Below are 27744 nucleotides of genomic sequence, written 5' to 3' on the forward strand. Positions count from 1 at the left end.
GATCTCAGGAAGAAATAGCGTATTTATAAATGTTTCTCTATAGTGGATGACAATAGGAGAATGACCTTTACATTTTGAAGCACTTTTTAGATAATGAATTGTTAAGTTAGAAAGCATTCTGCATCAGCAGGGATAGTGGTAGCTGGCAGAGAAATGGAAGGATAATGCTGGAATGTTTCCTTGTCCCTGGATGAGCACGTGGCTTTCCTCTGGAAGACAAAGTGACCAGGAGCTCTGGCTCCTGTGATAAACTTCCATGACTGAGAAGGGCTGCTGTCATTACAACTTGTTTTCTCAAGTTCTGCCAAGCTCCTAGGTGTATTTGGGATTCACAGTGTGGCATTTAAACAGAATCAGCCTTGCCTAGTAGTTGTTACCATGTACTTTATAGCATGTAGACACAATTCCATATTTCATATCACTGTTTTTCAAAACCAGGTGTTCTCTAGGAGCAGACTGGACCCAGCACTAGTACTCTACATCTCTCTGCAGGTTTTTGTTCTGAGGTTAGGAGCTGTCATTGTTTTGTTCTGTGGATGGTGTGATTTGATGGACAATATGGTAGCGTTCCTCCCAAAATGAGGATTACTTGACGACAATACATCATGGAATCAGTGAGGATGCAACTCAGAGGAGTGGTTGTGGCTGTTAATTTTCCCTTGGAAGTCTTCTCTGTATTTGAGTGTATTTGAGGTTGCAGCCGAGTTTGGTTTCAGACAGGAAGAACGTGGCAACAGATTAAGGAGCCAAAACTTATGCTGGGACACAGGGCATAAAAACCCACATGCATAACTGAATGTCTTGTTCTGCTTGAGTCAAGCAACAGAATATTGTTTTCTGTGAATATTAGCTCATATTTGAGAATTAATTTATTTCAATCCTGTCTAGACACGTCTTGTGTTCATTTTCTACAAATAGACTTCAGCATATGGCAGGATTTGCCAAATCAATACATTTTAACTATGCATTACAGAATTCTTGAGGATGGCAGTTGGAATTTATAATCACAAACACTAAGGACTCGTCTGATTCTACAAGTCACAAACTGATCAGGCAAAATTAAACTTACCTGAGCTCTGATAGGGCATAAGGAAGCATGTTACTTTATACCTAACAAGATATAGGTCAAGGATTACTTTACAAATATTCTGAGGCAACTATTGTTGATAATTTGCAAACAATAGAGTAATTTGTCTGGAATATAATGTTCTGTGATATACTGCTGTATTGAGATGAATTTAGTGTTTATATACATAGAAAGCACAGAGCTTGATTCCAAGTGATTTATTTAGGTAGGTGCCTTTTTATTGGGGTCTTAAAGGATGGACTGTTCTCTGCCTCTTAGCATTTCTTCCTTTCCTGTATACACCTTTGAAGAATATTTACCATTTTCAGAAAATGCAATGTGTCTCACTGTTCTCAGAGTTTCACCTTTTCTCTACTGTAATGGAAACTCGGGTGGTAAGGGTGGCAAGTCCATGGGCCAGTGCTTCACAGCTGAGCTCTGGATCTACATTGCAGGTGTGTTGTTTTCAACTGGGAGCGTAAAGTATAGTGATATTTGAAATATTCCGACCACTTATCCAAAATTTTTGGAACCAGTTACCTGCAGACAGCCTACCTGATATTTAAGGAATTTGATGTCTCTTGTCTGAGATGGGACACAAAAGTACTTATATGCTAAAAGAGAGCATAACAGGAAAATTCCAAAGCAAATGCAAATAGTCCTTCTTGACTGTGTGCCAAGGATGCCTGACATTGCTACCAGTACTGTTAGTCATGCTGTACCTGCAGTTTAGATGAAATCTGTGCCCAGCATGTCCAGTTTTCAAAATAAGGACTAATGCATTTCCCTCCCCTTGCTGCTGCTACACACTGAGTCTTGTGTAATCACTGCCAAAAGATAAGGAAGAAAAAGAAGAAAAAACCAATGCTGTTCTGATGGGGAAGGCAAAGAAGAGATAGGTATGAAAGAAAGATTGTATGTGTAATTAGTGCTATGATAATAATTTGAAATGCAGTTACTAAAGGTCAGCCATCTCCAATGGCAAATTCTTCTTTCCTGCTCAGAGACTTTAAAGCAGTGGGGAAGTTGAGGGAAGTAACAAGCAGAGATGGGGTGGGCAGCAGAGGATAATAGATCGTGTTTCCCTCCTCAGGACCTTAGGTCTTAGAATGATGAAATCACATACATGTCTAGGTATTGTATGCCTCGCAGTACTGCTTATTCCCTACAACTTCAAGATATGGAAGACACTGCTGTCTTCTTGTTTTGTTATACCTCTGCTTTTGCATATCTGGTGCTCAAGAGATTGAGGAACCACAGAACTAATTCCTTCCCACATTCTTCTGTGCCATTTGATACATTTACTGACAAATGGAACACATTTTTTCCCCAAATTTGTACCTAAAGATTTGAAGAGACCACTGCAAAGCATAAAACTAAAGCCTGAAAAATCTACATAAAATAACCCAAGCTGTATTTTTCTTTCAGATATTCCATTGAAAATATAACATAAATGTTCTTATTTTCTTTCCTCTTGTACTTGACAGTATGTGTGTAAAGATGTTCGTCTGAATGTGGTGGTACTTATTATTGTTGTTGTTATTTAGTAAAGCCACAGAACTGAAATGATAAAAGATCAAAACCTCATCATAATAAGTACACATGACTCATGGATTTTGTATTTGTTCCATTAATCCAACTCTACTGTGTGGTTTGAAAGTAATTACATTTTGAATGTCAGTGTGAATAACTTAATAATTTGGAATCACTTGAGGTTTCTTATCAATCCATCAGCTAATATCCCTTACTTATAATTTGCATTGTTAACGGGGTAAGTGACTCAAAGCTACTTCTTATTTTACTTCTTTTTATAATTATTTACAGCTTTCTTTGATCATATGGTAATATCCTATTTTACATCCTTCAGTGTCTCAGAAGCAACAGGTATCAACTTTGTTCTATTTTAATGCTTTATTGAGACAAACCCAGAAGTTTTTCTGACCTTTTGTAATATTTTAGGAAATTTGAAGTGTCTGAAGCTCAGTTGTGTTGAGTACACTTCTATTTATCTATGTAAAATATGCAAAATGTTAGGAAAATCTGAGACAGATCCAAAAACTATAACAAAAATAATTATAAACTTTAAGTGCTAATCAAAGTGCTGTCCACACATAGCTACTGACTAGTCCATATGTGGCCAATGCAAATATAGATGTGACGTGACTGTTCCTTGTTATGCTAGATTAGTCAGTTCCTGGAGACACAGTACTGGTACTGGAGGACAAATTCTATGGGATTTGATGGGTCATCTGATTATCATATTTCATATCATTCTTACTAATCTCGTGATGTAGAATAGATAGATTTGTGAGCAGGTAAATAAGGAGAATGCAATTATATTGGAAAGAGTTGGAACAAAAGATCACTTTTCCTTCTGAGACAGTTATGCAGCAATGCAAAGGGTCTTTAGCAAATACAAAGGAAAAATTTTGCCATGTATAATTTTTTGATGTAATAATCCTAAGGAAGGAAGAAAGGAAAGTATTATTTCCTTCCTTCATCACCCTCCTTAAATCTATCTGTCTCATTTTTGTGACTCTGAAGTGCAGGAATGCAGGCTTCATGTTGGTGACAAAATGAGGGACAAATACATTGTACATAATGATGAAAGAGTAAACCAGCTTTGAGTCATGGAGTCTGCTTCCAAAACTTGCCCAGTAAGAGTAAGCTTTTTAGGTTCTCTAATTGCTTCTGGAAAGTGTTTTGCATCTGTTGAGTCAAGCCCTTTATTTTACGGTAAAGTTCTTTTCTTGAGCTCATGTAATGTGGTCTGTCTTGACTTCAAAACATAAAGAATGTTCCCCAGTTTAAAAAAAAATAATAAAAAAGTTCAAGTATAAAACATGGTTTAAAAATGGTTTTACTTGTCTTTAATCATGAGGTGGAAGAATGAAATTTGTCTCTCTTTCTAAAAGTACATTATAGATGACCCTACTGTCCAAACTCATTTACTATTATTAGATCTTTTCAAACCTGAGACATGCTGACATCCTGTCTTTAATGCTCTTGTAAATTCTGAAGTAAACAGATTTCAAAGACACTTGACTGTTAGTGTGAAGACAAGGTCAAAGAGTTGAATGACACGTCCTCCTGGTACAATAAGACTACCTATCAATCAGTTTTACTAGCAAATTCCTAATAAAGAAAAGAGATCAGAACATGACAAAAAATTATCTTGGAAATATATGTGCATGATGTCCATTTTGATATCCTTGGACTAGTAGTTAATAATGAACCATTATATATGGCCTGGAAATATGGTTGTCTCCTGTAGGAGAACCTTTTCTGCAGTTTAAAACTTCTGAAAATTGGAAATAGAAAAAATTCTATTATGCCAAAGTGTTCTGAACAATACATATTAAAGTAACTAAAATAAGCAAGATGGTTAAATTTAGTTTAAGAATTATCACATTTTAGTATTGATAACTGAAGGATGATAATTTACAACCATTAAAGAATTTTTTATTTCAATTATTGAATACTCTTTTATGTCAGTCTGCAAGCTTCACTCATGATGCATTTGGCAAATACACTCTCAGAAGTTGGGTCATTTTCCTCTGTCTATAGGCTGAAAGTTTTTAGCGTTTTTTAGCCTACCCTGTGTTGCCACTGTGTTTAAGTTCATTAAATCTTCTTTGACATTTGTTCTACAGGGTTAGCTGTTACAGACAGGTTAATAAATGGTAATGTTAAATACAGCCAGTCTCCCACTTTAATAGTAGGACACAGTCTAAAGTTAGACAGATGGCTCTGGAAGAAGGATTTCCCTTTACCTACTAAGTAAATGTATAGGAACAACAAAACTGTGACTCATATCTCATTTTTATTAGCACAGGATATTAAAAATTAGAGAAAATATAAAATGCCTACATGATAAAGGACTTCAGATGCGTTCAGCTGTCAGTGTATTATATGTGTCCTTAGATACATAGTGGAGCTTTTTCATTTGGTCATTATCTCATGAGGATAATGAGAGTTTGTCTCAGTAAAAGCAAATAAGTCCATTTGTACCTGGAGATCAAGTCTGATCCATTCTGCACACAAGATACATGAATTTGCTGTTATTTATATATAAATGTATCTTATGTGGTGAATTTGGCAGCGCTGGCTTAATGGTTGTATTTGATGATCTTAGAGATCTCTTCCAACCTAAATGATTCTATGATTTTATGAGGAAGGAGGGCAGATTTCAGTCTGTGGTTTTCCATGGGTTTTCTGACAAATGTGGGGCAGTAGGCATTGCACTGAGTGACTCCTCCTGACCACCTTACTCTGGCTTTCTTCAGTGATAGCTGGAGTTTGGATTTCTTTGAAAAATACTGCTCTAAAGTGGACATGATTTGGAAGTAAGAACAGCAAGTGTATCTTGGTCTCTTCCCAAACACTGGGGTGTCGGTTTTCAGTTTATTGGGGTAAGATCAAACTGTTTTCTGAGTCATGTATAAAAGGTACTTAATAAAATATGCCTGCTGGGACTGGTGGCTAGAATTTAGGATCCGTACATTTATTTGTAGAGTAGTAGTGTTGTACTGAACTTTCCCTGTGAACCTGAGGCTTGACCACATATACCAAAAGGTTTGCCAGAGCTTTCATAGGTTAAATTACTCAAAGTAGTGGTTTAGAGTGGAATCAACAACAGCAGAAAAGGGGGGAAAAACAAGCCTTCATTGGACAAAACCACCTTTTTTTCTTTTTTTTCTTTTCATTTAGGCTTGACTGCTTTGGGCAGAAACTTAGTTATATGACTGCAAAAAAGAAATGTAGATTAAATACTTTTGTGCCACTTTTCAGAGCACAAATGTAGAGTTTGGGATACAACTATAATTTCATTCTTAATCCAAAGATTGTTCAGGCCTTATGTCATAAGTACTTTGCTTACCATTAAATGTGAACGTTTTTTTTGTTGGCTTAAACAACACTGCTGCCAGTTAGGAACTTCTTTCGAACAAGCACACTCCAGGCAGAGTTCAATTATGCTGAACTTAAAGACAAAACAAAATGACAAAGCTTTTGGTTTTAGTATGGTCAAGAACTGTATGTGAAGGTGTGGATTTCCTAGAAAATATGTGGCTAAATTCCTTGTATGACTTTTTTTTCCTAAAGAAAATTGGTTTTGTCACACAGTGTCTTCAACAAAGACAAATCATGGAACATAATTTTCAGTAACTACAGAATCACAAATGGATTGAGGTTGGAAGAGAACTCTTTGACATGGTTGAATCCAGCCCCCTTGCTCAAAGCACAGTGGTCTAGATCTTGTCCAGTTGACTTTTGAGTATCTCCAAGGATGGAGATACCCCATCCTTGGGCACTGTTCAACTGTTCAACCACCCTCATGGTAAAAAAAGTTTTTTTCTTATGTTCAAATGGAGTTCAGTTCAGTTTGTGTCCATTGTCTCTTGTCTCTGAGCACTGCCAAGGAGAGTCTGGCTCCATCTACATACTCCCTCACATCAATTATTTATGCACATTCATAAAATTTCCCTTGAGTCTTCTCTTCTCCAGGCTGACCAGTCCCAGCTTGCTCAGCCTTGCCCTTGGTGATAGATGCTCCAGTTTCTAATCATCTTAGTGGCTCTTTGCTGGCTGTTATCCAGTGTGTCAGTGCCTCATACTAAGGGGCCACATTACTGCAGATGTGTCTCAGCAGTGCTGAGTGGCAACGATCACCTCCCTTGGCCTGCTGGAAGTGCTCTTCCTGATGCAGCCCAGAGACTGTTGGCTGCCTTTGCTGCAAGGGCACTTTGTTGTCTTAGGTTCAACTTGATGCCCAGCATGACCCCCCAGGGCCTTTTCTGCCAAGCTGCTTTCCAGCCTGCTGGCCTCCAGTATGGACTGGTGCAGAGGGTTATTCCTCCCAGGTGCAGGACTTTTCACCTCCCTTTGTTGAGTTTCATGAGATTCCTGTTTACCTGTGTCTCCACAAGACATATTACTCATGTATCAGCCACTCCTCACAGTTTTGTATCATCTACAAGCTTGCTGCCGTTATCCCGTGGATCTCTTTCTCATTGTCTTGGAAACTGTGAGGTCAGTTGACCTCCATCTGCAGGTCTTCGCTTGGTGACCTTCCACCACGACAAGGCTCCTGCAAAGGAGTTCATCCTCTGCTGTCCAGCCTCAGTGAGAGAGCCCAGACACCCCAGCAGCCCCAGATCTGCAGAGCTGCATCTGCTACTGGCAGCTCCATCTGAGCTTGAATAATAGATGATGGGAGAAGCAGGAGAACACGCAATAACCTTCATTCCTACAAAAAGAACTTCTTTTTAGACACTGGGTCACTTTTTTCTCTTCCTAGTCTCCTTTAGTGTCAGACAAGAATATGATTGAAGTTTTCACATTCTTGAGTGCTTTGAGTTATTTGGAATGTAGAGAACTATTCTTATTCTGTGGGGGTTGTTTTCACATGCATTTGAAATTACATGCCAATAATTTATAGTGGACCAATCTTCTGTTAAGGGCAGTTAGTCATCGTCAAGTGAATGGATGTATTAGCACGTCACCCCTGTATATATCAACCCTCTCTCCTATAAAGCACAGTGGCAGCTGTGAACACACTCTTAAGTGCAGCTTTCTTTTTACAAAACAGATCCAGCAAGGCATGTATTCAGAAGATCCCTTTGACCAAGGATCATTGCCTTACTGTTTTATTTTTGGAATGTTCATTAATGTGGCGTGGAAGCACCCTAGATCCATGTGAAGATGTTAACAGCCATAAAATTGGCTGCTTCCTGTACTTGTTGCTATGAAGCACAATCTTCTCAGTTTGGGAACTCGTATGTAAATGCGTGTATTTGTCTTAGGATTCTGTTTCCTAGCAAGCTGCGACACAGTGCAAAAAGTACTGCATTTGCTGTGGCTGGCCCTCATAATCTGTCAGCATAATTTATGGCAGCACTTCACGGCACCTTCTGCTGCTAATGGCCTCTCAGGGTCCTGCAGAAAAGGCTAGTTCTGCCTCCTAATTTTAAGAGCCATGATGGTGGCACTGTTTGTCTCTTTTCTGGATCTATTTTGGATTTATGTCTGGCCAAGGGTTTGAAAGAGCTGCTATTAAAGCAGAAACATCTGCTGGGGCTTTATGTGCTGCTGGCTTGCCAAGTTCAGCAGCAGGCCAAACTACAGCTGATGGGCTCAGCCCTCCACAGGTGTCACTGCAGTTACAGGAGAATGACTGCAAGGGAAATTGGGCTGCTGAAAGCTCTAAACAAAATAAATCCCCCCCAAAAAACCCTTCAGCAACTGTAAAAGGCTATTAGGAGATTACAGCAAGTAACAGAAACAAATCCTGTTGAAGTGGTTGTGATCATTTGAATTCCCCGATGGCCCTGGTTGCTGCAGCACCCTCATGTGTGCTTCCTCCCATCCCTACCTGCACGCTTACCACTATGTTCCTCACACTACCAGCTCAGGCAGCACAGACACACAGTGATTTAGAGGCTGTTAGGAAAACCTGATCTTGTTTCACCATCTGAATGTTTTCATGATTCAGACACATCATGACAACCTCGTTCATGGGCGTGGTTGAGGCAGATGATGTTTTTGACATGGACTGTGAACTTCTGTTGCAGGACAGGAATTCAAAACAATGCTTTAAAATTCCTTGTAAAGGTTTTGTTCCTGATGTAATAGTAATAACTTGAAATAATCACTCCTTTGACGTGGGGGACACAGGAACTGATATCCTGGATGAACTTGAGCTGCCTCTGAGCACTGCCCAGCCTCCATCCCTGATGTGTACTTGCAGTTGTGGAAAAGCATGCCAGAAAACTTACAAGAGAAAACTGTGGGTCTCTAATACGCTCAGCATAAGGCTTGATACCTTCCAGAGTCTATTTATCTGAATTTACTTATTGTTTAGGATTTTTATTCTTTATAAAAGGTCTAGTTACTCCCTTAGTTCTGCCAAGCATTTGGCTTCAGGTGCAGAATACCACAGTCAAATTACTGACAAAACATTGACTTCATTTACCTTTTTATAAAGTGCTACATCCTGGCCAGATAGTTCATTCCCCCTTTCACCTCCCCCACAGCAATCATAAAATGGAGGTCAGCATTTCAGCAGCAAAAGCAAAAAGTTCTACAAATGGAGTTAAAGAAGGGTTCTGCTTACTGAAGAGTGAGTAGCAGACCGTTATAGCTGGCAGAGCCCATTGCTAGAGGAACAGATAATTGCATGTGAATGAGCACATACAATTAATTATTATCAGTTCTTTTTTAATTTTGTAAATGTTCTCATTCCAACCAGTTCTATCCAGTGATTACAAGAAAATTTTCTGGTCAGAAAGCACAAGGCCAAATTCTCTCATACATCCCAACATGCTTCTTGCCTTCCAAGGAGCTGCCTGACTGAGAATGAAGTAGTCTCTGAAATATTTCAGCTGTGTGTAGTGGTTTAAATAAAAAGCCTGGGCTGTGGGAAATGCTTAGCATTTTACCGTGGTAAAGAATTTTAATATTCCTTGCAAACCTCAAGAAAAAATTCTAAACCATCTCCTTTCCCCAAAGAACACAAATATGTGAGATGAAAAATTTTCCTTTGTAACTACTTATTTCCACTCACAGCACTCATAAAAGAGGAATCCTACTGGAAGTGATAGATGGATGTTTCCACTTCTGCCAATATAGCTAGTAAGACTAATTTTGGAGAATTACATTTTAGCAACAAAGACTTTTATTTCTTTTTACTTTTTCCTAAATTATAAAAACAAACAAACAAACAAACAAACACCAACCCAAAAACCCCAACCTTTTCCTTATGTAGGAAGTGAAGTATTAATATAAATATATACCTAGTGGTAAAATTCTTCCCCTACTCTAATCTAGCTAGCATTTTTATGGTAACACCCCCTCCAATTAATATTAATAATTTTTGCAGCACTGAGCTATCAGTTCTGGTATTTTATTTATGTTTCTAATACACCAGAGCAGTCTTTCAGTAGCAAACACCTCAAATGCACCATGATAGACTCCATTCCTTACTGAGACCTACTAATGCAGTGCTGGACTTGCAGCTGCTGAATCTAAATCTACACAGGACTGTTTCTTGGGATAAATGCTTGCGTACTAACTGTTGGTTATGCAATACATTGAATTCAATGAAGAAACTGTGGTAAGAAATTGGTCTTTCCCTATTTCCCAGAATTTCATTCTTGTTTTCTACTCCCTCTTGTAGGTCACTACAACTGTTTGTGGGAACGGGTTGTAAACAGGATTAGTGAAATGATCCAGGTTAAAAGCAAGACTTCAAAACCACTAATTTGAACATGAATAATTTCAGCAATGTTTTTAACAGGAGCAAACAGCTGGGGTAGAATGATGTGGGGAATTTTTAAGTTGCCCACAGGCACCTTCAGGTGCCCCCATGCCCCTCGAGGGCACCGTGCTGCGCCACATGCCTGAGCCCTGCTGTGGCTGCAAAGCTAAGAATGAAGAAATAACCCAAAGCTTTTACTTTTTTGCAAAAGTAAGATGTAGCCCTGTCTTCCTGGAGGTGTCTTGTCTGCTTTGTCACTGTGACACTGCTTGTTTCATGGCTGAATGGATTCATCACAAGTATCTGTGTACTGCAAGCGTGGCTACAGGCTGTGCCTTCCAAGATGTACCGTCAGCAAGTGCTGTGTGTTGGTGGTGGAATTAATGCACCAAGGCAGGAGCTTCAGAATAGGTGTCTAGTTTAAACTAACAGTTTCTGAGAGAAAAGGTGATGGCTGCAGCCAATAGAAGCTAATGTGATGTTTTGTGGGCCTGTAGAATATGAAGGCTAATTATTGGAGCTGTGCAGGAAAGTAATGAGGAGCTTGGAAATGTAACTGATAAGCAGAGTGATTATGGGCTAATGAGCAGGATGTTTGTGGTATATTGAAGGACAAATGAAGGACTGAAAAAGATAACTGTGATGGTGTACAGTGAATCTATGCAGAGTAGGAATGTTTAAACACAGCACTGAAAGATATGTAGTAGATTCTAAAGACACAATGCTGCTAACTACTGGAGTTTAAGAGTGTGTGTGTTAAGTAATTAACCACAAACAGTACCTGATAAATGCATGAGAGAAGATACAGTAAGGGAAAAAATGATATAGTACCTAAAATATATATTATGTAATTCAAGTATCTGCATCAAGTAGCACCCCCTTCTGTACAAAGAACTCTGTTTATCACCTTCCATGTTCTCTCATAAGAAAACGTGAGTGGTTCCTGAACATTAGGAAGCATTGGGTCCAGACAGCTCTGAGACAGGATAATTCCTGGAAAACGTGGGCACCAAGACACTTTATTCAAAGGTAATTTCAACATCAGGGTAGAAAACTGCAGCCTGGCCTGCCAGTGTGGGGCCCAGTCAGGCTGGGTACCATGTGGTGTCAGGGAACCCCGTCGTCAATTCGTCAGGGCAAAACCCAGTGTAGTGTCATACAGCATTTGTCTACTGTGAGATTTAAGTGCATTGCAAAATAAGGTCATGCCTTAATTTGTCACTGGGAAATTAGGAACCATAGTTCCTGAGGAAGAATCTGACTCCCTGAAGTCACCTAGTGTGGTAATCCTTACTTTTATTATTGGCTACAGGGGACTGGTTTTCCCTCTCAGTGTGGGCAGTTGAATTGGATATGTTTAATGCATTGAATAAAAGTCTAGTTCTAGTATTTATGATGTTTGTGATCCTCCTAGAGTTCTCACTCAATATAAATGCAGTTTTTTTGTTTAATTTGCTTTTTTTCATGTGCAATTTTTCTGGTCAGCATTTTACAATCAAATATATATGGACATTAATAACTGTAAAAATTGCAAGGAGTCTCTATAGCTATGTAAATGCAAAGTTGCACCGTGTCCTGCACACATCAGAGCATTACAGAGGGGGACACTTAAAAAAGGCTGTTATGATTGTCCACAGCTCTTAAAAGGATATATGCTATCAGATATGTTATCAATATATGTTGTCAATAATGGATTGTTAGTGAAAACAGGACACGTTCATCCTTGTGGTGCTTTTGGGAAAAGAAAGTAAAATCTGTATTGACTAAATGTGAAGTTGCTAAACTATTTATTTGTTACCTCTTGCCTATGCCATTGATTCTTTAGCGTAAAAGTGGATTAAGGAAGAAGCATTTCTATATTTCTGGTTTTGAGAGAAAAAAAAGGTTGAACTTTTCTGGAAAGTAGAGAGAGGTATTTCCAGAAAGTACTCCAGCAAAGCTGATAGCTGATGAGTAATCTGTTAATTGGATTGCTGGGTGTTAATTGGATTGCTGGGAGTCCTACTCTTCTACAGCCTTTGAAGAAGCTTTCATCTGCATGAATTCCTTAATATATGAGTCACGTATTGGAATCCAATGTTACAATGTGTTTGTACTCTGAAGAAAGGCTTTGGGGTTTTGGAGGTTTTTTGTTGCTGTTTGAAAGGATTTTATGAGGCTAACCAAAGCCTCTGCAATTTCCACATTGGGCATGTAAGAGCCCTTGAAGTCTTCTGTGCTGTTCAAGTGAAAAAGATACGTTAATGTTCAACTTCTTTAATGATATTCCTCTGGTTACTTTCCTTTCAGTAGGTTTGTCCTGGCAGTTGTTGTTGAAACTTCTGATGTATCTGTTTTAGATACTCCATCAACCAGGTTGGAAAAGACCTGAGATCATCAAGTCTAACCTATGACCCAATACCACTTGGTCAACTAGACCACGGCACTAAGTGTCACATCCACCCTCTTCTTAAACACCTCCAGAGATGGTGAATCCCTGGGCAGCCCATTCCAATGTCTGATCACTCTCTTTGTAAAGAATTTCTTTCTAATGTCAACCTAAACCTCCCCTGGCACAGCTAAAGACCGTGCCCTCTTGTCCTACTGCTGCTTGCCTGGGAGAAGAGCAACCCCCACCTGGCTACAAGCTCCTTTCAGGTAGCTGTAGAGAGTGATGAGGTTTCCCCTGAGACCTCTTCTCCAGCCTAAACAACCCCAGCTCCATCAGCCAGTCCTCATAGGGCTTGTGCTCCTTACAGGCATTTGAGGGGTAGTAAACAGCGTTGTCTCTATTTTTCAGGTGAGGGACCAGAGCACAAAGAAATCCTACTGTTAGATATAAGTCTGTGATAGAGCAAGAACTTAAAATAATTTCTCCTGCATTTTAAAGTTCATGCTGTAAATCCTGGACTGTTCTCTTGACAGAAAGGAGGGATAGGCGAGAAGACAACATTTGCAATGCAGTCTGGAGAAAATTAAGTGGGAAGCAGTCCAGTGAGTTTTATGCACAGATCCACTCTTCCTTGATTCTGTAACGTGCATCTCAGTGAATCTTTTTTTTCAACAACTTACGAATTATCTAAACCAGCAGATCTTTTGTATTTTTTTTTTTCAAAGACTTTCTTTTTGTTTCACCAGTTAAGTAATCCATGAGTCATTTGAAATCTCTTCAGTGTTGTCTTCCAGGATTTTAAGCTAATGGGGCTTTTGCAGTATGGCTCATTTGACTAGAATGGAGCTTGAGTTAATCTTCAAGAAGAAAAGGTAGAGGAAATTTGATAAAGATGTGTGTTAAGCATTCCAGCCATTCTCTTTCTAGTGTATCTCTTCAATTCATTAGAAAAAGAAAAAAGGAGAGAAAGCATTTTTTGCAGTTCATGTTTTCTTTGAGTATGAAATTTGACTTGTGAATGAAATTTTCATCTCAAAGAATCTTCATTAACATCCTACTATATTAATTTAAATGTTTCTTATATATTAATATCTACTTGTAAATATAATCTGGAGAAAACAACTAACAATGAGCAATATTGAATCATAGGTGTGAGTCAGCACTGGAGAACTGTATGATAGTGAAGTTTAGACAGGCAAACATTTGGCTCATGTCTCTTTTCGTATCTGTTAAATTTCTTCTTCTTTCTCAATATTTCTGTTGGAAGATGTCCAGATCCAGTGTTTAGATACAGTTCCAACTTATGTTAAGCATAGATTTATTTTAGCTCAAATATAAAAAAGTTACATTTTTAAGGATGAGACCCAAATTTACTCAGAGCTTAGGGGTTTTGGGAGTTTTATTTCATCAGGATACATATCTGTACCACTTGGACCTTTTCCTATTTTTTGATCTCACAGTATTAAAACAAGCTAAAAATACCTAATTATGCCTGTGCTGTAATATCATTGTATGATTTTGAGGATTGTTATTTGAAAATACTGTTCTTACAGTGACAACTGATTTTTCCTTAAAGCAAAAAAAAAACTGTGACACATTTCAACAGATGTACATACTTTCAAAGAAACTGTCACCCAGCCACAAGCTCTGTCAAGCTCGGGTTGTGTGATGTCTGCACAGTCATGAGGAATCATGTCAATCCACCATCTGATGGTTCTCTGACCCATCACCTGAATATTGGAAGATATGTTTCCTATGAGTCCTTCACTGAGTTCTGCTCTACAAGGAAACATCTGTGTGATCTGCAACCTGTAGTGCACAGGTGGATACGCAGCAGGAGGGGGCAGCCTATATATCTCTTGCTGTATCCCCTGCAGTGTCTCACATAAAGTCAAAATTCTAACTAACTGCATCTGGATCACTTAGAACTGCAGGTCAGGCTCATCTTTGCAAAATTAATCTTTACACTTCTTGCTCTGGTTTATGGAGTTTTGCTGTTGTGCTACCACTGCAAATAAACCCTACTGTAGGTGAAAGTTTTCCTCTTTTCATCAGGTGCATGTGTATTCTCTTTCCATTATAACTTGAAATATCTTTTAATGAACTTTTAGGGAGGAAAGAGAATGTGTTTGTACTGATAAACACAGATGTCTCATGTGGTTTTTTTCCCATCTCCTTAACGCTTCTGACACAGCACAAGTTTGGTTTCTAGCAGACAAAAAAATCTCTTTATGACTGGAGAACCATAGGACTTCTCCTATCCTTAATTTGGTACAAAACACATTTTGTAATATATTGAAATAGGTATGCACTGAGATCCCAGAATTCATCCTCCCCAATCCTATCTGCAGCCCAGTAGTGCAATTACAGGGAACTCTATTCTAGCTTTGTGCTACAAAATGTTAGTTCTTCATATTTGCAGGATCAGGAACTTGGAATTTATATCTCAAGTAAAAATGTTGGCCTGTTTCCTCTGTATTATAGCAGATGTAGAAAACCAATTATTTTGCACAGTGCTTCCCTTGACCGATGTCCTTGAACTATGTCCTCTTGTGCATAAATGTCTCAAACAGTAACTGATATTCCTGGGCTACCACAAATCTGACCTATAATAAAAAAGGTTCGGAAGTCTGAGTAGATTTCTCCATAGATCCACAGATCTGCTTCCAATCTGGGTCTTGCTGCTTAGGCCTGGTGTACTTTTAGGGAGATGTGTTAACCTATTGTCTCAGGTTCGCACTGGATGTTTTTTTTTTCCCCCTGAGATTGCTAACTTGTAGCAGAAAATAAAAGATTTTTGACTATATAGTTTTTCTGCCTTTGAAAATACCATAGTAACCTCAGTGCACTCTTATTTTTTTTTAAATCTCATTCTTTTCTTGCAGTACTTTTAAAAAGTCATGAGAATTAGAAGCGGAAGTTTTAGATTGGAACTTTTTGTCTTAGAAATGGCTTATTCTCTTTGGGCTTCCTGCCCATATTCTTTTCATACCTTGATACAGTTGCTGCCACCATCCCTCCTGCGGTGTCACTCTCCAGTGGTCCCATTGTATTAATCCTGGAACTACCTCTTCAGAGTAAATTGAATCATCTTTAAGGTTCAGAGAATTATTTCAGGATGTTATTATTGGGCAAACCACTGACCTGATATTCTTTCCTCAAAGAGAATAGACTAGGTTATGTTTCCATCATACATACTTGCCCTGCGTGATTTCAGTACACCTGGCTGAAGTCAGTAGTTTAGTCTTTGCTTTAATTTCTTTTCTGTCGAACACTTCTGGCAAATTAGGTTTAGCACTGTCCATCCTATTCCCCTTAGGATTTTAATTAGTTCTCTGCTGAGCACCTAGTACACTGCAGTTGTATGTATTTGATTTCTACATAATTATTTGTCAAAACTGAGTGGTAATGTTTCCATTAACTTCTGTAATGCATTGCTGTATATCTGCAGGTGAAGCAAAATTGAGGGGGGAAGGGGGAAACCAGATCAAATCCGTTCAGATATCACTATAAAATGGTTAAACTCTCAGTTTAGGCTGTGAGTGTGTTCTGTGTGTGAGCAGTTGGGTTTTTTGACTGCTAGAGAAGGAAGAAAAACGAGGTAAACATGAACCCTTCTTTGCTTGGTGTCCCTTAGGACCTGATCCAGCATATCATCCTCTGCCATCCACTATGCTTGGTGATGCCAAAGACATAGAAAGCTGCTCCATGACCGCAGCTGAAAGTTCTTGTATGCTGAGGAAAGCTGGATGTGTGAAAGCACAGCAAACACCTCTGGCTTCGTACAACATGCCCTTTAACTTAGGTGACATCACTGGTGGGACAGGGATGCAGGTGGGCTGTCATGGCAGCCTCCTGCAGGCACCAGCCCCTCAGGGACTAATCTGCCTCATGTGCCTTGGAGGATACCTCAGGCAGTGGGCTACCTGTCAAGGTGTACACACTTGGCCAGGGATTTGGTTTGTCACTTTTCTCTCTCCTTGTATTCAGTCACATTCCCACAAACTTCAGCAGTGACTCCCCTGGGCAAGGAGAGCCTACCTCAGAGTAATGAACGTGGTAGAACTGGGTTTATAGGGCAGAAATCACTGCACAGGCAATCCTCAGTGTCACACTGGGAGGGACAGGGGTCTCCTCTTTGTTCTCTTAGACATGAGAGCTGTTGCACGTTCCCAGTTGTTTGAATTATGCAGAGGTACTGGGCAGGGTACCTTCAGCCCTGTTTGTGAAGGAGATTGTTATTGCCGTGAAAAGAAAGGGAGTATAGAGTGGGAGTCTTCACACCAACTCTCTGCCCTAGGGAGTGCTTCTTGGTGAAGAGGGGACAAGTGCCTTACACGTGTCTGAGTCCCTTTCCAAGTGCAAAATGAATAACTGGAAATATGGAGAGAGTGCATGATACAATTTGATTTTAAATAGAACAAGCAAGGTTTCATCCAAAGAGATTTAAATTTGAATGTTACTTCCTTTGAATTTCACTGGCATTGTCTTATACCAACATTTTACTTGCCTGTTCTTTTTATAATTGACATTGGCAATACAAGTGAGTAGCATGGATGCCATTTTTCACTGCAGATTTTTCAGGAGTATGAAACAAATTCATCAGAGTGCTCACATTTGAAATACTCATAGATACGTGTGTGTGTGACATACTGATGGCCAAGCACTGACTTTGGTTTTATTCGTTCAAAACTCCTCTAAAAAAGAGCTGGAGGAGTGGATGGGTACCTTTATCAAGTATTTATTCTGGTAGAGGTCCAATGTGAGTCTTCCAGATCTCAGGCCAAATTCTTCTCTTACGCAACAGCAAGCTCTGAAGTCAGCTCTTCTTTCTCTGCATAGCTGAGGAGGTGCTGTTAGTTCTTGCCAATGAGCCTGTGCTCTTCATAGCTCTTTTTTCCCACCTTGTGGGTGGTGATGGAAAGGTGCACATTTTGGGCTTCTGTCACTGCACAGAAAAAAAAAGCCCTAGCACTGCATAGGACTGCAAAATACAGACAGGACTAACCATGTTTTTTTCAAACCTAGAATAATATACTTAATAATGGCAGGTTTCTTTTAGCTAATGAACCCTGAAAAGAACAAAAGGATGGCACAGAAACATTGAAAATGGATAGTTAGTGCCACAAAGTGAGGCTTTTCTTGCAGAGTTTCAATGCTGAACTCTTTAGAAGAGAGCACTTACAGATGTTTGATTTCTTTCAGGTCTTCAGATTTTGGGACATTATACACAAAGTTGAATCTACAGCCTGGGATTGCCACTGTTATTGACAATTTCTACATTTGTCCCACCAACAAAAAAAAGGTATGTGGCAAAAAAATGACTTTTTATAGTGCAGGTGAAATTCTGCAACTATGTAAAGTGTGTTTCACAGGTTTCAAAATTTAGGGGAGTGGTTTTCACAATGTTGCAGATCACCTTAGGTTCATTTGTGACATATGGAAGGGGGATATTTATTGTTCTTGAATAATATAGAAAGAAAAAAGTGCCTTGATGATCACCAAAAACTTTTGAGGGCATGGACTCCTGGCAGTCAAGCTTTTGTGGAGTTTTCCATGGAAATGAAAGAGGAAATTCTGTCACTTTTCACACATCCCAGCAGATTCTGGAACTAACACTCAGCCTCTTCATCCTTTATGCACAAGTTTCATTGCATGTCCCTTAATATAAAGTATAGGGATTGGGCAGACTGTCATTGAGAATGTTGTTTATCCTGTGTAAAACCTTAATTAAAAAAAAACAAAACCCCTCTCCTTGAATCTCTTTCTTTAAAAGTGTTCCTGCATCATTACCAAACCAAACAGCTTTTTGTGGAACCTTGGAAGATTGAGTGGACTTTATAAGTGAGAGCAAAATTGATCCATTGAGTGTAGTGACAATAGATGTTATATTAGAAGCAACAGGAAGTGTGATTATGGGAAAAAAAACACAATAACAACCCTTCTGTGTTGGCAAAATGCCCATGATTTGAACAGCAAGAATTGTGAAATATAATGTGAATAACACAAGCATAGTAGGTCTTTCATGAAATAAGGATTTTCTCCTGATAAGGGCCCATTAACTCCGGTTTATACAGGAGCATTGATTTCAGGCAGAGGCCACTGGCTGGAAGGACAGTGTTAGTTGTGTTTGTCTGTCTGTTTTGCTTAATCAAAAATCAGTGGAACTCAGTGAGACTGCCTGAAGGATTAAGTATATATTTTATTTCTCTTGAAATTGTCACTGGAGTTTTTGTGCCCAAACTAGGCTGTCTCTGAGCTCAGTAATATATTTTTAATCTGCTGCAAAACCAGAATTTTTTTTTTTTTGTTGTTTCTTGAAGTGGAACTACCACCAAGTACAAAGTTTCTTCAGACTGTGTATCTTAGACATACAATCTACTGATGGTTTCAAGTTCAAAAGAATAAAATCTTTACCCATCTCAGTTTCTTGAATAAAGACTAAAAGGATGAGCTTGATGAGAGCAACCCTGTGGAGGATTTTTACCAACTCAACTAGCTACAATATCAAAGCCTGCCCAAGAACAGGGGGTCAGTGACAATGTGGTGGTGCCAGTTGTCTGACAAAATAAACAGCAGTAAGACCATTGCTAAATTTCAAACCTGAAGGACACACCAGTGTTTACAATAAAACTCGTGCTAACGCTATCTAAGGTGAAGTTCCAAGAGATACAAATCCTGCTTAGTAAACTGATATCATATTGAAATCCATCTGACAGAAAGTCCCTTTGAGTCATTAGATATGCTATTTTTATTCTGAGATTTCCTTCTACAAAGATGTTGTTCAGTAACATACAAACAACAAAAACGGCAGAGCAGAAAGGGTTTCTAGGGCCTCTAAATGATGCCAGAGGGAGATATATTTATACATGCAAATGTACATACATTCATGCATACATGGTACAAAAATGATGAAAACATTGGAATTACTGCTTTAGCCAACAGCTTCAGGCTGGTCTTGGAGGTTTTGCAGTCACACAGAGAAAGTTGTCATGCTGTAAGAACTTTGTCAATTGTAATGGGAAATTTTAGGTACTAGAGATTTGATTAGGACACAAAGACTACCAGCTGACCTCACCAAAGCTATTTAGAATATTGGAAGAACATCCCTGTCCATCCATTTCAACACAGTTGCACTGGGGTGGAATAGACTATTCAGAGTTCTGAATCCCTTTTCTAAGCCATGCAGAAGTCTCAGGTTTTCACTCATTCCTGATGTTACCAGCCTTCAGATCATTATGGTTTTCTTTAGCAGTTCACATCTTTTGAAATGTGCTCAAAAGAGAAACTGGATTGCTGACTGTGCATACTGGAACAGAGCATGCACTTTAAATTTAAAGCACAAGTAATCCCGCTTAGCATTTAGGGACTGGGAATATGCATGAAAGCAAAGATAAGACATTGATGGGGATTTTTTAATACTTTGCGTATTAAACATTGTTCTATGTTTTCATTCCATTTACCCGTTGTAATCCTCATCTGTGGAAGAACTGATTTTGCCCATTTAATGCTCATTATTTCCACCTCAATGTCATCAGAGCATTAACCCCACCTGATTTTAGCTCTGTGCAATATAGATATCTGGTCAAGCTCTCCTCCTCTAAATGAAAGGAGAAATGCAGGTACCTCCAGGCAGTTCATACTGTTAAAATCATAGCTCTTTGTACTTATGAGAATAAGGTTGAATTTTCTTGTGAAGTTCCTGCCTTTGTAACTATTTTGTGTCTGAACAGAGTCTAACTGTGGCTTCTTACAAAGATATACAAGAGATGGGTCACGGCAACTAAGTACCACACTGCCACTCTCTCACTTCATCTGTCAATTCCCTCAGGACCTGCAGATGCATCTCATCAGGTCCCATGGACTCGTGTACCTTCAGATTCCTTAGATGGTCTCAAACCTGATCTTCTCCTACCATGGGAAGTTCTTCATTCTCCCAGTCCCCACCTTTGCGTTCTTTGACTGGGGTGGTGTGGCTGGAGCACTTGCCAGTGAGGAGATTAACTCCATCCTTGCCAAACCAGCATAAGATGGGACATTTTTTGTTCGTTTGCTTTGGAGTGCAATTAAATTCAATATCTGCTAGAAGACTCCAGTCTAGTTCTTGGGTTGACATTATTTCTTCAGTTCACATCTGCTGGTATACCAGCTCCTGGAGCGACCAAGATGTCACTCACTCTGTGAGCTACAGTTATACTGTACAGAGCAATGGGCTTAGAAGTGGGCTTTATGAAGCAAATGTGAACATGTACTGTAAATTTTCAGTCCCTATGAATTACCCTACTTTGCTTTTTCTTAAGATGTCTTGAAAAGAAAAAAAGTTGATACTCCTTATCTTCCCTAACCCATTGTTTGGGAAATTGAAATTCAACAGAATTGTAATGCTGTTGATGAAGAAGTACATGAGCAGATGTGAAAAGTACAGCAGCATCCTTTTCACATGGTGCTGTATGGAAAAGGGATTGTATGAAAAGAAAAAAAAACCCAAAATTATAAGGTAAAATACAGGAATGGTGAGGACTGTGAAGTAGCTGGAGGAAGTATGGAAATAATTTATAAAACCCACTAAATCCATCCAAAAAGTGGAACATTCCTTTTTCCTTTTACCCTTCTATGAAAAAGTTGTGATGAGTACTGTTCATAGGTCTAAACGAAGAATCAGGAAGGAGTTGTATCAAGGTCATGGATACACAATCTTTTGACAGTTGAGGTAAATTCCTTCAGTCTGTACCATTTTCTGGCTGAAAGCAGCAGAACTCTGATGAAGAAATTGTGTTGCTGCGGTTACCACAGGACTCAAGCTATAAACCCCAGTTTTTACAAGACATGATGACAAATCTCTGAGGATAGAACTTCAGAGGGCTTTGTGTATTGCTCTGAATGGGCCTTTCTGGTGAAATCATGGGATGGACTTGTGAACTGTGGCTGTATTATTTGTGATTCAGAGCTGGATTGCAGTCAGTCAGCTGCACAAGTAGAAAACATTTCCACCTACCTGCAAATGACCATGTAGAATCCCCCTAAAAGCTATGAAACAACAGAATAATAGGTAAGGTAACACTGTAATTAGGAGTTCACACTTCCTAAGTATGCATTAATATATGCTTTGCATTCTCTCTGTTTTTAGTGTAATGTAAACCTGCAACTAAAGACACTGAAACCATTATTCTGATACAGTTTTGGAAAGTCATAGAGTAATGAAGGTGGGTTCTTCTGTGATGCTGACTTCTCCTTTTGAAGCACTTTTTCATTGATCTGTGAAGTAAAATAGTCTTACCCTGTGCAAGCCTTGAATTGATAAGGGGTGTTCCTGCACTTTAGACAACACATTTTATGCAGTTATCTCCTTTTCAGTAATTACTGTATGCCAGTAGCATAGAATGGTGCAGGAATCCCATAATGTACCATGTGGGGGAAATAATTTGTATTCTTTTTTCCAAAACAATATTATAATCGTGATTTGGAAGTGATGCACATGGTTTGTGGAGTATGGGATTATGGTTTCTGTGGTGTCAGTCTGGAGTTACATGAACAAAGTAAATTCTTTCTACAAAAAAAAAAAACCAGAATTCAGTTTCACTAAAGTATCAACAAAATATTTAACAATTTTTTAGGGCATATATGCTGTTGGATGTAGAAATTACATATTTGCCTTAATTCTGTTTATATAATGGTGTTGGGGAGGAGTTGAATGAGCATACTGATTTTTTTTTTCCCCACTTTCAGTGCATATTTTAATTCCTGCTGGTGCAACTGGTGCATCCATTCTTCCTTTTATATGCCTTTGGAAAATAGGCAGCTGAGCAGTTTATATTCAGGCTTTTCATATTAAGAGAAAATAAATGTTGATTTTGCTTACACCAACTTATTAGTTAAATGGGTTGAACACTTACATTTCCAAGCTGTCACAATAACCAATGGCTACATGTTTTTCCAAACTAAAAGGCAAGATGACAAACGTGCCTAGGTGTTTGACAAACAATGCAGAGCACTTGAGATAGTATTAAGGATATAAGCTATCTTATACAGTATTTTAACACCTGATAATTTAAAATAGTATGAATTACACGTCACAAAAGGGTATTTGCCACAGCTATAAAAGCATTTCCCAAGATGCAACTGGCTTGAGCAATGTTTGTAAGCACTTACAGGTAAATGCAGTCCTACATCATTTTGACATTTGTCTTTTAGAGCAGAACAATTGGTAGTAGAAGTTGTCAAAATGCAGTATGACTACGTTTACTTGTAAAGAATAATTCTACTCAAGTATCAGTTTCCTTAGAGACCATTCCAGAACATCTGCCAAAATAGAGAGCAGAATTATCTTACACTTTTATTAGTAGTGAACTAAGGAATATTCCTTTCAAGAAGGTGAGTAGTTACTTCAGGAAGGTTTCCCTGTGAAATTACAGAATATGAGTCTGTGTGTTGTGTTCTCTACCATGATGCCTTCTTTCCTTATAAGGAGTGTCACCATTCAGTTTTATTCTCGTGATGCACCACCAGAGCACTGATGTGATCTGACTGCATCATTTTGCTTGAGAATTCTGTACAGGCCTGTTCAGTTTGCCTTCAGAATTTCCAAATACTACCAGAAGTATGCCCAGGAAGCAATTTCTTTTTTCACCCACCCATACTTTGCTAGTAGGTAGATTGCTGTGGGAGGCAGTCTTGGGAAGAAATACCAGATTTTATTCACACACAGGTGATGAGCAATTGCCTAGTTGACAACCAGGAAGCTTGCTAGAAATGCAAGTGAAACTCAATAGGTTGAAACAGTCAGAGCTTTCACTGAGCTGTTAACTGGAGTCACTGTCCCCAGCAGAGGGTCATCCAGCACCACCAGAACCATGACATGCAGGGGGAGGATTTGATGGATGCTGTTTGATGGGGTGTGAGTATGTATATGTGAAAAAAGTAGGGTAAAGCTTTGAGAAACAGAGAGTGGAACAGTTGAAAATTAAAACCATAAATGGAACAATCACTAGGAATCTGGCTGTTAGAGAAGTATTTGAGCTATTTACTGGATAAATGGAGGCTAGGAGCCACAGCTTTCCAGTTGGACTGATTTATGCTACGGTTGAGAGACCAGGGCTTTTTCACACTTGGCATGTAAATGGAGTTGCATAAAAAATGTGTAACTCCTATGTAATTTTCATATTGTAACTCCATGTAACCCTTCCAATAAGTCAAAGGTAGTAGCAGTGTTACTATTTTATTTGAGTATACCCTCTCTCTTAACCAGTAGACTATGAATGCATTTTTCTACATAGTGTGACAGAGAAAGGCTTGGTTTGGTTTCCATGAAAATGTTGCAAACACTTTCTAAGCATTTCTCCATCCTGTTCTTTTATGTGCAGAGCTAGAAAGGAATTCCCAGCTTTCATTGATCAGATAAATGTTTGTCTTTGAATACTTTTTTGCATGATGTCTGCTAAAATATGGAACCATGCAGTCTGAAGCTGCCTCTAAAACTTTTTGTGTCAGTTCTTCTTTTTTTGAACCTAGAAATATTCAATAGTCCAGCACCTGAAGTACACTGTGGTTAAAAGCTGCAATTCATTTAAAAAAAGAAAGAAAACAACCCACAAAAATTGCCAAGCCAACAAACCTGACTAACAGGACAAGTGACTGCCACGAGAAGCATGTGGGTTTCCCACAGTATGTAGGATAATTGCTCATCAAGGTAGAGGGTGTGTGGGCTAAACGGCTGCACACTTGAATGGACATTCTGTGTTATTATTCTATCCTATCATTCATTTGATGCTTGGAGATCTCAATTAAAGTTTTTGAGATTGACCTTCCATGGCGATTTTTTAGCCTCATGTGCAACTTTTGCATTCCTTTATGCTCAGGCATACAGTTATTCTAAGGAAAAATAGACCTGTCTTTGCTGCATGCTTATTATGGATGTTTTTGTTCTGTTTTTATGAATTTCCTGTCTAAAACTCATTAGTCATAAAAGCAGACCAACAACTACCTAAAAGCCATAATGTTAAATTAAGTTTACTGTAGTGAAGCCAAAAATAAAATGACTAGTTGGTGGGAGTACAACATAAAAAAGATTTATGTGAAAATGGAAAAGACCTCTGAGCAAGTGTTAAGAGACCATTGTGCATATGATTCTGCACTTGAGAGACATCCATTTCCCCCCAGTAATTCTGGGAAGAGAAGGAATCCAAGCATCGTATTTTCAGCAAGGTTTTATTTCCTATTATGATGCGCAGGGGTCATTGCTTGGAGAAATAGGACTAGTCAATCAAGAGCACATAGCAGAAAGCATGTCTGAAGCTGCCCTCAGTGTGCTGCTGAGGGACTGACTGGTCAGAGAAATCATAAGTGGGAACACACAGAAGGGTTTCAAGCTCTGGGATTTTGATTTACTATGTCTGAAAATAAGGGTAATTTTGCAAAATTTAGTCCAGGCTGCCATTTCAAAGCTCATTTTTTTAAAATTTTAATTCTTATACCCAATTTTAAATCTGAGTCATATGCCAGAGAAAATGGGGGCGTGTGTGGATTTGCTGCACAGGACATGAGATAAGGTGTGTGTTTCCCTTGTATAGCCTGTCCATGTGCTCACTGACCTGCAAGTACTTCCGAAATCCTTCTCTGCTTAAGATATCAACTAAGGGAAAAACCAAACTCAACTAATCAACCAGAATTGTCTGTGGTAGGTCTCCAGACCTCAGCAAGACCTGAAAAAGGCTTTTCTCCAGCATGGAGGAGAATTTCTTGTGTCCTTGCAAGAGCTACAACAGCCTTCTAATCAATATTTTTGAGGGTCATGCACACCTTTTTTTTAAGGCTATACATTCTCATGATAATATTATCCTGGAAGATCTGATGCAATATGGAACTTGCAGAATTAAATATAAGAAAGAGGCAAATCATAATATATGGAATAGTGTCCAAATGAGAAGGTGTCCAGGTGAAGAATGAATAGAAAGTTACTGAATCTGCGAGAATTCTGTTGCGCATAAAACCAGAAAGGAAGACGTGGTTGCATTAGTGAAGCTGAATCTTTGCAAAAGGTAAGAGGAGAAAAGAGAAAAAAGCTCACTGTAAAGAGGAAGTGGTAAAGGATTACTAACAAGCATCTTATGGTACTCAATAAGTATTAATTAGTTGCCCAGTATGCTTGGATGAAATGGGTAAGTCTATAGAATAGAGTCAGGTTTCTGCTAAACTGGCATATGCATTAATTTAGACTATTTATATCAATTGCAATTATCCTGTGTGTTGAGATTACTCTTGTCTAATTATTTACTGAACATCACAACATGCCTAGAGGCTCTGTCAAAGTTCGGTGTTGCAGAAGGGAGGAAATTGGGAACTCTTTCGTCTTAACTCAGTCTAACCACAGGAATAACTAACCAGTAGGTCCATGTTAAGGAGGTTATGTGAAAACTCCTAAACAGTATTTGAAGAAAGATCAGTAATACCATTCAGGAGGTCTGCAAGGACAATATACAGTAGGCATATTCCCAGACAGCCCAAAAATAACGGTGTAGTGTGTTTGAAACATGTTCATCACGCTTGCTGATGGATCTTCTGCATCTCCTGGAGACCTGTGTGTTTCCTTCTCATTTCCCCAGTGATGGAATGGCAGCATGAGTCCCAGCTTCCACGCTTCATGCTATGCTGGCATTTTCCAATCTACTGATGTGTCAAATGCTGCTTCTCTTCACTGTATCAGTTCGACTTCCCTTCTCTTGTGCTGACCACACAACCTCCTCTGGCTCTCTCAGCAGCAGCAATGCAGCAGGATTTTTTTCCCCAGAGCTGGCATGGAATCACAGTGGAAATGAGCAGGGTTTAAATTGTTGCCATGGCCATTTTGCAGGGCTGGCAGCATGCTCACCCCCCTGAGGATCCCCCGGGCTGCTGCCCCCCTGCCCTGCCAGGAGTAAAACTGGTGCTTAAACCAGTCAACTGCTGCAATCTGGCTGTCGTGGCACAAGCATTTATACAGGACTTCTAGACTAATGTGGAAATTAAGTATTCCATTGATTTTGTTTATTTTGCTCTCTTTGTGGCATTTATTAGAAGGGATGAATGTAACTTTGCTTACCTGTTTCTAATTCTGAAACGAGCCCTGATTCTCAGTAGCCAAGGTCCTCTACAGCAGTGGCAAACTTCTACTGAAAAACCAGGACCTGTGTGGCAAATATATTTTAATCATACCCTTCTAATGCAGCTTGCACCAATATATTTCAACACAGTCAACAAAAATCCATGAAAAGATAAAACAGGATGTTTCTATTTTATTTTTTTTAACACAATATGTGTTTCTGTCAGGCAGAGAAAGATTTTTCCTCCTGGAAACTGGATTTGCTTACATTCAACTAAGTCACCTCTGAAGCCACTTGGTGCTGGCCTCTTTGGGGCTTGTTCTAGAGACAGACTTTTTCCGTCTGTGGAAGTAATGCACTAGGTTGCTGTCATCCCTTCATGGCAGAAGATTGCTATCAATGGAATGGTGGACTCTCCCTAATATTGTTGGTTTGGTTTTGAGATGGGATCTTCTGCCAGCTTGTTTTGGATTGTGCCTAACTACTATTTCTCTTCTTAACCTTTTTTCATGATTTTTTGCAACCTTTCATCACCTCTTTCTGTCCTTTCATCTCCTAATTTCTTTTCAACACTCTCTTTCTTCCATTTCTGAGCATTACTTCTTCCTATACCTCACAAGTAGATTCTGGACCAAATTAAAGCTTTTTATTTCATTATAATTACTGAAGTAAAATATTTACGAGAATGTAGCTAATTGTCTATGTAACTTTTAAAAAAATCACAATATTCTTAGGATAATAATAAATCTGCTGACACATCTCTAACAGATTCATAAAATGAATCTCTTCAACAGTGGTGGTAGGATGAATCAATCGGGGAGCTGTTAGCCAGGAGACCTGACTTGAGTTTCCATGACCTTGCACAATCCTGGGCCTCCCTGAAGCCTGGCTTCCCATTGCCTCACACCTTGTAATATCATTTGCCTTGTGCAAAAACACTGTGACAAGACATGATTTGACAGCCTACCTTACAAGG

General features: G+C 39.0%; 1 protein-coding gene across 1 annotated transcript in view; it reads left to right on the forward strand.

The window, feature by feature from the left end:
• SORCS2 (sortilin related VPS10 domain containing receptor 2) overlaps positions 1-27744 on the forward strand; it is a 552065-nt gene that overhangs the window by 293646 nt on the left and 230675 nt on the right. The window contains exon 3 of the mRNA XM_051798400.1: positions 17899-17998. Coding sequence (XP_051654360.1) covers positions 17899-17998 — 100 coding nt within the window. The remainder of the gene's footprint in view (positions 1-17898; positions 17999-27744) is intronic.

The sequence above is a fragment of the Manacus candei genome, unplaced genomic scaffold, assembly GCF_025592945.1.
Source record: "Manacus candei isolate 608988 ecotype Guabito, Panama unplaced genomic scaffold, ASM2559294v1 h1tg000048l, whole genome shotgun sequence".
Taxonomy (NCBI): domain Eukaryota; kingdom Metazoa; phylum Chordata; class Aves; order Passeriformes; family Pipridae; genus Manacus; species Manacus candei.